This window comes from Neophocaena asiaeorientalis, unplaced genomic scaffold (assembly GCF_003031525.2).
Source record: "Neophocaena asiaeorientalis asiaeorientalis breed wild unplaced genomic scaffold, Neophocaena_asiaeorientalis_V1.1 scaffold18, whole genome shotgun sequence".
NCBI lineage: Eukaryota > Metazoa > Chordata > Mammalia > Artiodactyla > Phocoenidae > Neophocaena > Neophocaena asiaeorientalis.
In genome coordinates this window covers 1,357,593-1,372,723 of record NW_020172444.1, presented here as the reverse complement: position 1 = coordinate 1,372,723, position 15,131 = coordinate 1,357,593, and the positions used below count along the sequence as shown (strand labels likewise).

General features: G+C 39.6%; 1 protein-coding gene across 6 annotated transcripts in view; it reads right to left on the bottom strand.

Annotated features, from left to right (window-relative positions):
- The window catches only part of LTBP1 (latent transforming growth factor beta binding protein 1), a 417,473-nt gene that overhangs the window by 75,509 nt on the left and 326,833 nt on the right, over positions 1–15,131 (bottom strand). For all 6 annotated transcript variants that reach the window (XM_024732194.1, XM_024732185.1, XM_024732205.1 and 3 more), the window contains 3 exons: positions 14,277–14,399; positions 7,507–7,629; positions 1,631–1,756 (listed from right to left, as the gene is read on the bottom strand). In XM_024732194.1, coding sequence (XP_024587962.1) covers positions 1,631–1,756; positions 7,507–7,629; positions 14,277–14,399 — 372 coding nt within the window. The remainder of the gene's footprint in view (positions 1–1,630; positions 1,757–7,506; positions 7,630–14,276; positions 14,400–15,131) is intronic.

Below are 15,131 nucleotides of genomic sequence, written 5' to 3'. Positions count from 1 at the left end.
TGACTAACAAAATTAGAACTGCAACTAAATTAGAGTGATTATGTAACTGGAGTTGCAGAAATCAGGATTTTAAAAGATACAGAATTAAAGACAAATTATAAAGTACAAAAGAAAAAATAAATGTGAATATGCTTATATTGGTATATTCTTCCGGAGCAATGGCTTTGACTGGTGAGCACTTGAGGTGACTTACATTTTTTCTGAATATAGTTTTTGCATGGCACAGCTACTGGCAGTTGTAACTGGGACCATTTTTCAGCAAAGGAAGCCCTTACTATCCATGTTTTAGAGCTAGCTGAAGAAGCAAACCTGCACCTTTCTAGAAGGCAGGGAAATGTGCCTTCTGCAAATTTGTTTCGTCCGTGACTCAGATGGGCTAGCACCCTATTCCCTCCACCAGAGGATACTGTGATTCCCCCAGAATGTATGCATTCGTGCCCTGTCTTTCTTAAGAGCTCTAAATATAAAATTAATTAAAACTCGAACGACTGAAACATGGAGTAAACCTCTCATGGCCATCTTTATGATGTTTTTCTCCATTTCCCCACTTTTGATCACTTTCAAACCCCTCAGAATCTGCTTGTTTAAACCCCACCCTGCACTATCTCTCTTTCACTTGAAACCAAATCTGGTATCAATGTTTTGTCTGCTCAGCAAGAGAGCAATTTCAACAATCTCCTGCTTTTTATAAGATCAGTTTATTCTTCCCAATATAATAATTAGTTTCAGATGAACCTGGTTGCCGTTCCTCGGCTTGATTCCACTGTGGTATGGGTAAGGAGAGCACACACTTCCTGCTGCACTATTTTTTAGAGCAAAGCATTTGGATCCTATCATAGGCCCAGAACAAAACCTTCGTACTTCTTTAAAACATAGCTGGGTTTTGATAACCTAGATTCACAAAGGGATGGATTAAAATTATGATTATAGGAATCTTCTCGGTTTACTTTTATAAAGGTTCAGATGAATTATTCCTCAATTTATCAAACTATAATAAGTCATCAAGATATAAATCTTATGAGTATAACCAGTGCTGTATCCCTGCAAACATACAGAGGTTGCCAATGGGAAGCCCACAGTGTTATTTTAACATCTTACAAGTTAATTAGCTTTTAGGACATAATAAATACTGATAGATAAGAAAATATACTGGCTTAGAGCTAAGGATATTAGAGGAATAACTCTGGAAAATCTCTGCTGACAGTGGTGCAGAGAAAAAAATCAAGCAAGGCATTTTTATAAACAGAATGATTCAGATGGTCTATATGAAGCATAATCAAAACTGGCAGAGTCTCGAGTTACATCAGGATGTTGCCCCCGTTTTCCTTTAGGTCTCCCATGTGCACCTAAAATCATCACCTCCCACACATTTTGACTTGTTAATTCAGTACCAGTAGTGGAATCACCTGTGAGTATTTTCACCATCATACTGGCCGTTTATCCTGTCTGTAAATCCCAGCCACCCCGAGCTGTGATTTCGGGTAGGGGTCATCTTGGTGCATACATGTTCTAAGGCCTTAAATCACGCGTGTCTTTCAGTGTCTCAGAGCCTTTGCCTATTAAAATAGAGAGTGATCTCCTCTCTGCTTTATCATGCAATAATTATGTGATGTCTTATGGTTTGTCTTACCTTCACATGTATGTCCATCTGAAGAGATTGAGAAACCCTGCTCGCAGACGCAGTGAAAAGAACCGTCTGTGTTTAGACACTCTCCATGAGGACCACAGAGTCCAGGCTGTTCACATTCATTAATATCTGGAATCGAGAAGAGTTCCACATACTTGAAAAAAATCTGTTTTGTTTTCTTACGATACCAGACATACAGGAAGAAAAATCTATTACAACATGGTCAGACACTTATTTGATGGCACAACTATACAGTCTGTACACACACCAGACCACAAGACAAGTTGGACTGTCAGCGGAGAGAAACTACTTAGGTTGAATCACAGGAACTAGCCAATGTTCAAACCATTTTCAACCTAAAAAAAAGAGCAGTTTCATAGTGTCAACCCAAAGGTACCCTTTTTTTAAAAGACATATTGGAGGCTTGAGGGTCTACAATCAAATAAATCCTCTGTGAAATATTCTTCAGTGTGAATACTGTGTTGTCCTTTGTCCTCTCGCACCACCATGCAAACAATTCTCCTGTGGCCTGTACGTCTCCCCATGTCCATTGCCTATCCACCCCTGGGACGTGAACTTCTTAAGGGCAAGGCTGGACGTGTCTTACAGTGTTCGGCTCAAAAATGGCACTTCTCAGATGTCTGAATATACAAGTGAAATAGACCACAATCTATATTTCACTGAAAATGGATACAAGAAATAAAGTACAAGAAAAAGGCCTTTTATACCAGGGAAAGTCTTAATATTGGCACAGCTCTGTGATGATGAAATTAGTGAATGAGCATCAGGCGCTATTTAATGTAGTACCCAACACAACCAAGAGTCAAAAAGTGGTAGCGACTATTACCGTGAACAAAGGATGCTGTAGTTGTGTTGACCATCTCATACTCTGCTTGCCCTCAATGAAGGACGATTATGCTCCCTGTAGCCAGGGTGATGACGCACTCCTAAACACTGCTAATGCCTCAAGTATTTGGTGTAAATGCAGTGTTCTTTCAAACTAATCCTAGCCATGCTGGCTAAGAGTGCCCACAGTGGACAACGTAAGGAATCATGGAGAATGGTTCACCTATTCACACTGGTGCTGACACATGCAACTGCCTATGCGCACTGCATTTTAACTGCTGTTTGTCTCATCTGTGTCTCTCTTGCACTGACTGCTTCTTAAGGAGAACTGCATATTTTAACTCTGAGTCCCCAACTCCTAGCACAGCAAGTGAACAGTGTATTATGAATGTTTGCCCACCAAAAAATTTCACAGTTTTGTTCATTCTCTAATAACTGAAGAGTGATTGATTGAGGCTCTCGTAGTTAATTGGGGGGGTCATAAAAAGTATCACAGGTCCTTGGCACCATCCAGTAGCCCTACTAAGGTCATTTTCCTATCTTTCTGAAGTCTCCTAGGTCCTCCTCTTTATCTCTTGCTAAAGAGGTCCTCAACATATCCTCTTAAAAATACATCTTTAATTCAATTAAAAACTTTGGCTGAAGGCTTCCTATGAGAAGCCTGAGTAGGAAGGGGCCCTTGCCATTATGAAGCTCACAATGTAACAGGGGAGGCTTAATGGGAACATGGGAAAGGTACAGATGATGGGACCTTCCTAGAGACCTCTAGAACATGCTTAGCCACCAACCCGGCAGCTCACCTCCTTCAGAGAGTCATCCCTTTCCCCGTATCCAGGATCTCCTGGGGCTCTTCTTTTTGCCCTGTTGATCTCACTGTGTAATAGGAATTCCGGCAATATTACTGATTTAGCCATCTCTGTATTAAGCCTGAACTTTTTACCCTTCCTTCTGCCATATATTTCAGGCTAACTGGCTTATCTACTGCTGAACCCAACTAAGAAATCAAATAGGAGTTACTCATTTTCTTAACAATTCTCCCATTCTTCTAATTGTCACTAAAATATTTCAAGGAAGAGCAACGAATCATTTCCTACTTTACTATTTCTCAACGTGATTACACTCCGTGAAATTCGTCACTTCTTTTATAAAATCTCTGGTATCCTCTGTGTTTCCTCTCTACCTACCGATAATACCTTAGGTTGTGATCTTTCTTGAACTCTGACCTTCTTTTACCCGTTAGCTCCATTCTTTCTTTCCAAGCTGCTGCCTAGAATCTGTTGCCCTCTACCTGGGCAACAAAGTGCCATAAACTTCCACTGGCCTGGAGATCAAGTCCCAGGTCGATATCCATCTTGTAGAGCCCTAGAGGTTATCCGAGACCACCTCCTTATTTTATCTGTGACTCAATACGGCCCTATAAAAGCTGTCAGACTTTTGCAACTTTGCACGGGGAAGAATGGGCATAAACTTCTTGCTTAAAGAGAAGTCACTGATTAACAAATAATTGTCTAAAAAGTCTGATGACAGGAACTGAAGATGAATTCCCAGACTTTTTTTTCCAGGAAACCACCAAGAAAGAACAACACAAATATCTGGAACCAGAGAAACATATGCATTCAATTTGGGTTGCACTTATTGAGGCATTTCTAAACTATGCTGCTAGTAACTCTGCTGAAAGCCAGACTATATTTAAGTTGGGTTTCTTTCATAGGTCCAAGATTCCACAGAAATTCACAATTTGGCACGTGTAAGTCAAAACGTGAAACTGAGTGTGTTCTGAAGATCAAATGTGTGCTGCCACAGTCCTAAAGAGAGTAATTAACATAGAATTTCCATGCCGTCTGTATGACATCGTTAACTTTGCTGGGGGAAGACATTCTTACACTTTCAATTGAAAATTCCTTCCTGAATATGGAACTGTCTTCAGATTATTAGGTGAGGTTTAAAGTTTAGGCCTATCATGCATTATTATCCAACTATGTTCCACGGTTATTCACATTGTCATCAATTATGTTTTCAGCATTAAAACAAACTCTGAAATCTACACCCACGTACAGAATGCTGACACGATCAGGGGATTAGATAGAAGTAGCCTACTAACTTCAGGCAGAGTGAAGGATCACAAAGAGGCCTCCAGTGACGTGGCAAAGAGAGATGATTCAAAACAAGGTGAGTGCACATGGTATTATAGACAGACTTCTAATCAGAGAAGGTGGGTGATGGAGCATATTCACAGATAGTATTTTTTAAATGGTACTCTATCCCGCTTCAGGAATATTTTTCATTCGTTTGGATATCAGTTTTTCAAGCAGACATTAATTTATTCTGGAAATCAGGAATCATCAACGTGACTGAGAACAAAGTCAATTTAATAATGATTTATAGTCAATAAAATATCACGTTTGGAGCAGTCACATATGAGTTCCTATCAAATGACAAACACAGATTTAATATACAGAGAGAAGACAGTATAATTAATTAATCAGAGAGCGAAATGAATTTTATGCACTTTAACTCTAAAAGTGCATATAGTTTGCAATACGAAATCATGGTCTCTTTATACAAGACTTGGTTTTACCTCTATTTGGTCAAAAATTTGTGACAAGAGGAAACAGAAAAAATATTACCTCTAAGCCCAAATGTCTGTAATAAAAACAAGATTCAGGTGGTTTGGGGGTTATCTCTTGGCATTTTATATAAATCAAGATTTTATTAAGATGTAAAAGAGCCCAAATGGAAATATTGTCACATAAATTTATTCAAACCTTTCTTCTCAACTACATTAAATCCAAGCACATTTAATTTCTGTATTGGAAATACTGAAAAATTAAAATTCACCTTGAAGGTAAATAAATATATGATATCAAATGAAGTACACACTGCAGTATATTTAAATCTTGGGATCAGTAAGGCAAAGGCCCATGTCTTTTGTATCTCAGGGACACAAAGCTGAGTGTAGATAATGATACACAGAGTATAATATTCACAACTAAGAGAATAGACACCATATTCTCTTTTAAGAATACTGTGATTTGGGACACGTGAGAGGGATATAATTTATGACAATCGAGAACAAAAAAGTCATACATGTCCAGTAGCAATGGATAAAAAATGACTCCAACAAGCTTTTATTTATATGTACTTTGGGATACACTACAGAGTTCTATAATGGCGGGGGAACAATGAGAAAAAAAAATTTATCCAGTATTAGAAATAAGTAAGAATACAGGTAAGTTTGAGTTTTCAATGGGAAAAAAGGCATGGATTTATTTAGACTAATAATTAGAGGAAAACTTGTGGGGCAGTTAGGGGTAGCTAAAAATGGTGGAACAAATGATCTAGACAATCTGATTTTTTAACCCCAGCATCAACAATAACTCAATGTGTTACACTGGGAAAAAAAAATTCACTGAATCTCATTGTCTTCCTTCCTTTGGCTATAAGTGTAACAATAACTGGTACGGCGATGTAGAGAAAATAGTGGGGAAAGATCTTGGGTTCAAATCTCAGCTCAATTACTTATTAGTGAGGAACATACTAATTAACTTCTCTGAGCTTCAGTTACTCATGCACAAAATGGATAAAAGAAAAGTTGCCTCTTCAATTCTTTACAAATTAAGTAAGGTAATTCAGCAACTGGCACATAGTAGGTGTTCAGTTAAAGCTGTGCTGTGATTGGTGCTGTGTTCTTATTAGTACCTTGTGTCCACTGTAGAGTCAGTCCTCCCTTACCACCAAGGGATATATTATAAGACCTCCGGTGGATACCTGAAACCATGGATGGGCCTGAACCGTATATATACTACTTTTTTCTTATACATACATATAATAAAGTATAATTGATAAATTAGGCACAGTAAGAGATTAACAACACTAACTAAAAATAGAATTATAACAGTATACTGTAATAAAAGTTATGTGAATGTAATTTCTCTCTCTTTCCATTATCTTATTGGACATATTTAATGCCTTTTTCATCTTAACTAAGGACTTATGCACTGTGGCCGTAACTTTTGCAGTTTGAGGGGTGACAACAAAGCTAGAACAAATTTCTTTTTCCCTCTTTTTCCTTACCATAGATCTTAGCAACCTCAACACATGATTTTTTTTCTTTCCTTAGTAAGTCAAGAACTTTCACCTCTTCATTTAAAAAAAAAAGCACCTTTATGGCTTCTTTTTGGTATATCCAAATTGCTGAATCACTACCCTTGTGCTCTGGAACTATTATTAGGTAAAATAAGAGTTACTGGAACACAGGAACTGTGATACCTCGACAGTGGATCTGACGACGGAGATGGCTACTAAGTGACTAACAGATGAGACACGTTGGACAAAGGGATGATACATGCTCCGGGTGGGATGAAATGGGATGGAACGAGATTTCATTACACTACTTAGAACAGTGAGCAATTTAAAACTTGTGAATTGTTTCTGGAATTTTCCACCTAATATTTTCTGACTGCAGCTGACTGTGGGTAACAAACTGCAGAAGGTGAAACCACAGGTAAGGGGAGGAGGACTGCTCTTTAGGAGATTAAACATGATAGCCCTTTGAAAAAACATAAAATCCTGTCCTCTGTGACCAAAACATTAGTGAGGTTTTTGGGGGAGAGGAGAAGCTAGATACTGGATAAAAACAGGGATCAGGAAAAAAAAAAAAAAAGCAGATACATATCAGCTACGGGACAAAATTAAATAGACCCATGAAGGAGATAAAAAAGCTAGAAGATAATTTAGAATCAAGTACCAAGGTTGGCCCATGGAAGGAACAGCAAAGTACAGGTGATCTCAGTTACCACAGAAGCACGCAAAGCTAGGACACAGTTCCAAAACACATGAGTTTCAGTTAACATGGTGCAGTGCAAAGCGAGAACTTCCTGTACTTGATGTAGACTCAAGAAAAATATTATACAAATACAAATTGGCATAGCTCACTTACATATAAAGTGGTAAAACCGCAGACTATCATCAGGAAGCAACGCAGAACTGAACAATAATGTAAATTATAGTTTAGAAGATGGAGAGAGAAGTACCTTGACATCCTTTATTGTCATTTAGCTGGAATCCATCTGGACAAGTACAATCATAGGACCCTTCGGTATTAATGCAGTCTCCTCCCTGGCAAACACTATTGTCCTCCAAGCACTCGTTGATATCTACAAGTCAATTTACAAAATTTAAAAGACAAAACATATTTAGCAAAACATTTTCCTTACGTTTACACACCAGACTCACATAAATGAACACTATTTTACATCTCTCATAACGCATGATTTTAAATGGATGACGGCTTACCTTTTAGAGTTTTTGAGAAATGAAATATTTTGAAAGGATTTTAGCTTTGCACAGTAAACAAGTTTTAACATCAAATAAAATCAATTCAAAGAGGAAAGTAAAGATTCTATAACAAACAGTAATTTACTTGGTTAAATTCTCCGTGATGATAGAGAATAAAATTATTCCTCAAATAAGAATATCTTGAGCATCTATTTATACAAGATCCTATATTATGCATTACAGGAAAGGTTTTTAAAGTACTTGGCATGCTCCCTGCCTCCAAAGGAAGATGATTGTACCAAAAAACCCAAATTATATTAATAAGAAAAAACACAAAAATATTGAGTTGCTTTATAAGTTCAAAATAATTTAACATAAGAACTGTCAAAAAAGATATTTGTCAAAAGACTAAAACCAACTTCCAGTGTCACATGAATTTAGAGAAGAGACACTACAGAGGTCAAAGGTGGCCTGGGTAACATAAGGAACTTACTTGGAGCCTTGACAGCAGGGTGGAAAGTGGCAGAGGGGGAAGAAGAGTTTTTGGCGGGCAAGGGAGTCAACAAAATCAAAAGTCACTTACTCAGCAGTTATCACAAACAGGTATAATGTTGCCTGGATTTTTTCTAACGTATGTACTTATAACGTATATGCAACTAAAAATGGTTTATGTAACCAATAATGGGTCTTGACTGTGAGCATGTAAGACAATTAATGACCCCCCCTTGCTGCATGAACTTGAGGCAGATCTTTCACTAGGGCTGTTTATTACCTCATTTACTCCTAGTCAGAGCTCATTATTCCTAACACACTCCATGAGCCCCGATTCTGTTGTATGTGTAGGATTCAAATTATTAGCACTGAAGAAACCTAAAGAACAAAACCTTCTTTGTTTTCTCAGAAATTTGGCATGTTAGGGGCTTCCCTGGTGGCTCAGTGGTTGGGAGTCCGCCTGCCGTTGCAGGGGACGCGGGTTCGTGCCCCGGTCCGGGAGGATCCCACGTGCCGCGGAGCGGCTGAGCCCGTGAGCCGTGGCCGCTGAGCCTGCGCGTCCGGAGCCCGTGCTCTGCAGCGGGAGGGGCCGCAGCGGTGAGAGGCCCGCGTAACGCAAAAAAAAACAAAAAAAAACAAACAAAAAAAAGAAATTTGGCATGTTATGGCATTTCTTGCTAATAATTATGATTGCTGCTAAAATACATGAGGAGGTCCAGGAAGAAGTGAATATGGAGACTGTTGCTGCCTTATTCTCCTCGCTGTCTGGTTGAAAATGTGGGCACAGGAATTAAATATTCCTCATAGAACCCAAGCAACTAATTAACTGCCTTCCGTACCATTCATGGGGCAGATAAAAGAGAAGCACCTTATAATTTCATTCTATCAAAATAAATTATTATGAGGTTCACCCATTTTTAAAGTGTTTCTGAATACTTGATCCTAAAATGTAAAACAATGCTGATGTGACTCCGTCACAACTAAAGTGATTTATCACTTCTTCTTTAGTGTGTTTCTCCAACTTCACTGAAGTGTAATTTACATAAAACGAATGTGTCTATGAGTCCAGTTCAATGAGTTTTGACAAATGTAGACACATTCTTGTGACCACCATCACAATCAAGGCACAGGCATTTCTGTATCAATTTATATCTGTAAGGATCCACTGCTGGATTCTTAACATCATTGCAAATGCAATGTTTTTTAAGGAATTAATGACACACCTTTGTAAGAATGTCATTCTGTAGTGACAAACATAAAGCCTGGTGACATTTTCCTTAGTCTCTTTTTCCAGTCTGACCTTAAAACCTCCATTCCTGTTAATCTAGTGCCTTGGGTGTTATAATTTCTGTGAAAGGATCCGTAAAGGAACCATCATGCACAATTAAGAAAGATAACAGCACGGAGGACTAAGTGTCTCCTGCAAAACCTGACTATGCCAACAAAGGCTTTATTCACTGATTAAGTGACCTTTGGTAGATCAAGATTCCTAAAAGTGGAACCAAATTTAATTGAGAAAAGGTTTTTAGACATAACTTCTGTGAAAATAATTCTTAAGCTCCAACTCTCTGCTTATTTCATGATTTTGAAGTGGTTGAGCCAAATGGGGATATTCTAGTCTACTGTCTATGGATCTTTGCCATAAAACATGTTCTAAAGGGGCTTCCCTGGTGGCACAGCAGTTAAGAATCCACCTGCCAATGCAGGGGACACGGGTTCGAGCCCTGGTCTGGGAAGATCCCACATACCATGGAGCAACTAAGCCCATGAGCCACAACTACTGAGCCTGCGCTCTAGAGCCCATGAGCCACAACTACTGAGCCCGCGTGCTGCAACTACTGAAGGCCACGTGCCTAGAGCCTGTGCTCTGCAACAAGAGAAGCCACCACAATAGAAGCCCGTGCACTGCAACGAAGAGTAGCCCCCGCTCGCCGCAACTAGAGAAAGCCTGCATGCAGCAACAAAGACCCAATGCAGCTAAAAAAAAAAAACAAAAAACCCCCACAAAACACCATGTACTGAAGGAATAACCTGGACCAATCATTACCAAAAAGGCATAGGCATTTCCATTGCCCCAAAAGGTTACTTGTGCCCCTCTTCTGTTTGGCTTCTTCTGCTCAGCATAGCGCTTTTGAGAGTCATCCAGGTTGTCATGTGTATCAATAGCTCTCTCCTCATTACTGCTGAGTAGTGTTCTATTGTATGAATGCACCACGATTTGTTTACCCTTCACCTATAATGAGTATTTGGACTGTTTACAGTTTTGCTGTTATGAACGAAGTTTTGATAAACATTCATGTGTAAGTCTTTGTGTGAATATATGCTTTCATTTTCCTTGAGTAAATTCCTAGGAATAGAATGGCTGGGTCACATAGTGGGTTTCACTTTTGAAGTTTCTAATGTGGCTGTATCATGTTACATTCCCACCAGCAAGGTAAGAGAGTTCCAACTGTTCCATATTTATTCTAATAGCTCCACAGCCATTCTAACAGGTGTTGAGTTGGAGGTCCATTTTTAGATTTACCTTTCTTTCTTTGCTCTTTCGGAAATTGAGACAACAAAATAAGAAAAGGCACATCTGATCATTAGCATTATGTGAAAAATCTCAATTCAAAATAGAGCAAGTAGAATCCTGAGGATATGAATTTCAGGAACAACACTCTATTACCAATATACGTGCCTCAGCATAATGGAAATGTGTCAGCTTTGTTCACCCTATCCTAAAATAATTTTCATTCACTTTCCAAAATCTAAGAGAAATAATGTATATGAGAGTAAAAGGAAGCATTTAAAAAATGTTTATAAATAATTGTACAGATTTTAAAACCCAGTGCACTATGTTAGAGTCTGGTTTAGTTTAAAAATTTTGCAAGATCTCTATCTTCAAAAGCAAAAAAAAGAGTAGGTGGAATATTAAGAGAGCCCGATGTGGGATTGTCTGACACCACCGACTAGGGTGATATGAAAGAGGAATTTCTTCTAGGAGTTGGCCATCAGGCTTTAAGGATAGCAACAGTCAGTCGTGGTCACCTCTCCACTGAGACTGCTTTGGCAGTCACCAAGGACCTCCACCTGGCTAGATGCCATGGTCAACTTTTGGTCCTCATCTTGCCTAGCAGCAATGTTTGCCACAAGCTCATCACGCCCTCTTTGAAATGTTCTCTTGGATTCTGGTTTTGCTCCTTCACTTGCCACTTTTTCTCAATCCCCTCTGCTTGTTCCTTATCACCTCCTCACTTCTAAATAAATGAGGGACAAGGACTCAGTCTTTGGACAACTTCTCTCTTCTAGCTACATTCACTCCCTTGGTGATCCCATCCAACTTCACGGCTTTAAACGCTGTCTACATGCTGATGTATCCCAGCTCAGAACTCACCCCTGAATTCCAAACACATAGGTCCAATTGTCTTTCGGATATCTTCATGTGGATACCCACTGTAGGCAACACAAACTGAAAATGCCCAAGTCAAGCTCTTAATCTCCTCCACAAAGCCTTTTCATGGAACACTCCCCCAGAAATAATCAAATGCCATCATCTCAGGCTAACCTCTGCTTGCCTACTTATTTAAGACCATCACTCTCCCTCCCTCCCTCCGCACCCCCCATGTACCCCACTTTAATTTTCCCCTTAACATTTACTGCCATTTAACAAACTATATAGTTTATTTATTTATCATTTTTATTGTTATCTCCCTCACTAAAATGTAAGCTCCACGAGGGCAGGACTTTTTGTCTGTTTGGTTTATTGCTGTACATCCTGTACCTAGAACAGTGCCTGGCACATCCTTGACCCTCAAATTTTTGTTGAATGAATGCATAAATGAATAAATGGATGACTCTGACTTGGAAAGAAATGTCAGAAGGTAAGAAATACTAGCACTTCTTCCCTTTTTCGATTTGGTCTGCAAAGAAATGACCAACAGAGAAGGGCCATAGGAAGACAGAGTAAATCATGAATCCTCTTCTCAGGCTTTGCAAGGGACTAGCATGGAGCAACCACAGCAAGGGGCTGGGGAAGGTGCCAAGGTAGGTATGGAAGCAGAGACTGTGCCTGGAGGGAAAACAAGTCAGAGAGGCAGAGCCTTTGAAGGCTGAGATGCCAAGATCTCTAATAACCAGGACAACTGAGGCCACCCAGAATCACAGACTGAGTGGCTACTGAGTGTGCTGGCATACGTTGCCCACAGAAATCAGCACAATGCCTGGGATTCTGACTCCACGAGAAGGCCAGCAGGACTGCAGGATAACGCTGCGAGAAAACAAGTCTCTGCCAGAGTTAGAAGAGGAAAATTACACATGTAAATAGAAATGCCAACAAGAAAGATGGCTCTTCCTCCCACAGCCGTGAAAGATAAGTGAGCCGTCACAGCTCAGTTAATTACGGCTGCATAAGACTGGGAAGGGTCAGAAACAGTGCTGGCTGGGAATTAGCAGGCTGAAGTGCTAATATCGTTTCAAAGGGAGCTCTGAATTAATTGACTGGACTCCAGTCCTATTTATAACCTAAGACACTAGGGAAATTAGTCCTGACTTGAAAAGAGTCTGATTATATACTTAAAAAGAAGCTTTCTAATGGAACATATATATTAATAATACCAAGGAAGCTGGGGAAACGTTTTTATTTGGCTTTTCTTGAAATGGATGGTTTTAGAATAAAAATATTGGACTTCTGGTGAAATGGTTACATATTAAAACAGCCAAAATAGAGGAACATGTCCTATAATAAGCACCCATTACCCAAGACTTAGTCAATGGCCTGGTTATCCTCTTGGCTAGGCCAGGAATTAGGGCAAAAAACATACTGGTGGTCAGTGTAGGTTTTCAGTGCCTTAGCATGTGCCCTACCACCTACTTACTTCTAGAATAGATTCTTCCATGACTGGCTCCCAGAAACACGACTGCCTCTTCCATCTTGCATTGCCACTATGTTGAATCATAGAGTTCCCCATCCATAGTTTTCAGACAACCAATTATTATTGTTATTATGACTTATCACTTGATCATTTGCCTATTTTTTCAATAGGTATGTTGATTACAACTTTTCACCGGTTGTATTAACCCTTTGAAAAACGTTGTTACCTTAGGATAAAATCCTAGAAGATGGCCCACTGATTCAACAATAATGTACATTTTAACACCTCTGAAACGGTACCAATTGCCCTCCAGACAGGTTGTGACTGTTTGAGCCAAGTTCTCTGGTCAGAAGAGAAGGATACAATACAGTTGATCTTTCCCAACCAATGGGACTGAAAAGTCCAAAAGTATCTGGGGCCACTGAAGTATGTGCCACAAAACCAATCACTGAAAAGCTCATTCTCTTCTATCAAAGGTGGGGTTCAGACCCTCAAGCAGACACCACCTCGCCATGTGAGGCAAACCCTGCCATGTTCACATTTCTGCTTTCATAACTGACAGGGTCTAAATGCAGCAAATCAGCAGATGAGTGGGAAAAACACACAGTGAACACAGAGAATTCACAAGTGACAGGCTGGTGACAGGCAGCTTCAGCAGCTCTGACCACCCAAAGGGGTTCTGAGCCAAGGCAGGTAGTGAAAGTGGTTAACAGCTCACAAATGCTATATACATGGGTTATCTTGAAGAAATATTTTATGTGAAAAGCTCAAAGTTGAATTAAAGTCTGGCTTTAGAAACTTTACATTTTTCTGGAAAATTAACTTGTCTTTACTTACTTGGATCATTGGTACCACTGGTCCTGCATCCCAGTGGATGCTATACAGAACTATACACCCAGGATAAACCATCCACAGCTGAGAAAAGTTAAACTGATTCTTTATTCATTTAGCTGGCATAATTCTTCTGGCATAACTGCTCTGAGTAGTGTAAGGAAAACCTTGATTCTATGCACTTCTTGGCACTATTTGTGTGACCATGGGGAAAATATCTTGCAGGGACCTCGTGTCCTCAACTGTGAAGTCCAAAGTATGGGGTCAAGGACAGAGGCCAGGATGATGTCCAGATTTCCCTGATCCTGATTCTCACATTTTATGATTCTGCAATCAAGAGCAATTCTCACCTTCACAATGGTCTCCAAGGGCGGACGCTCTGTAACCCTGGTCACAAACACAGCGGAAGGAGCCCTCCGTGTTCCTGCACTGCCCATTACTGCAGAGATGACGGTGCTGGCATTCATCAATATCTATGAGCAAGAGAGTAAAAAGAAACTTAGAAGTGGTGCTTTAAAAGTGAGTTTTTAATCATTCATGTAAGGGAGGTCTATAAACTATCTGGTTTCTAATTAATTTAGAATTTTCATTATGTGATTCAAACTGACCTCTAGTAAAAAGTCACTCATTAATATCCCTGTAGGGAAAACCAGATGAGCTTAAAATTTTAAGCAGTGAGCTAAGAATCTGTACATATTAATTCCACTGGTCACTGATGAGGGGCAAATACTTGGCTGTAATCTGGGAATCACAATGAAGCTTCTTGGAATTCCTTCTATAAGTTCAAGTTTAACACTCTGAGTTTAAAAGCACTAAGGCCTGTGATAGTCTAAAGCAGGGGTCAGCAAGCTACAGCCCACCACTGCCTATTATTATAAATAAATAAAGTTTTATTGGAAAATAGCACCACACATTCATATACTATCTGGCCCTTTACAGAAGAAGTTTGCTGACCCCCCTGATTGAAAAGTGTCATGGCGTGAAGGTCTTCAATTCTTTTTCAGTAATTTACCCTTTAGACCCCTAGCAATCAGGCTTCCACCTTCTCTCTCTCTCAGTGATTTTCTGGGCAAATCTAATGGTCCTTCAAATGGGCTCTCAGCCCATTTGATGCCTACATTGCTTCTGAATCTCTCTTGCTTGACACACACATCCTCTGCTTAGAGATGATTTGTTTTGTAACCGCAATCCTGAGCTCAGGCTCA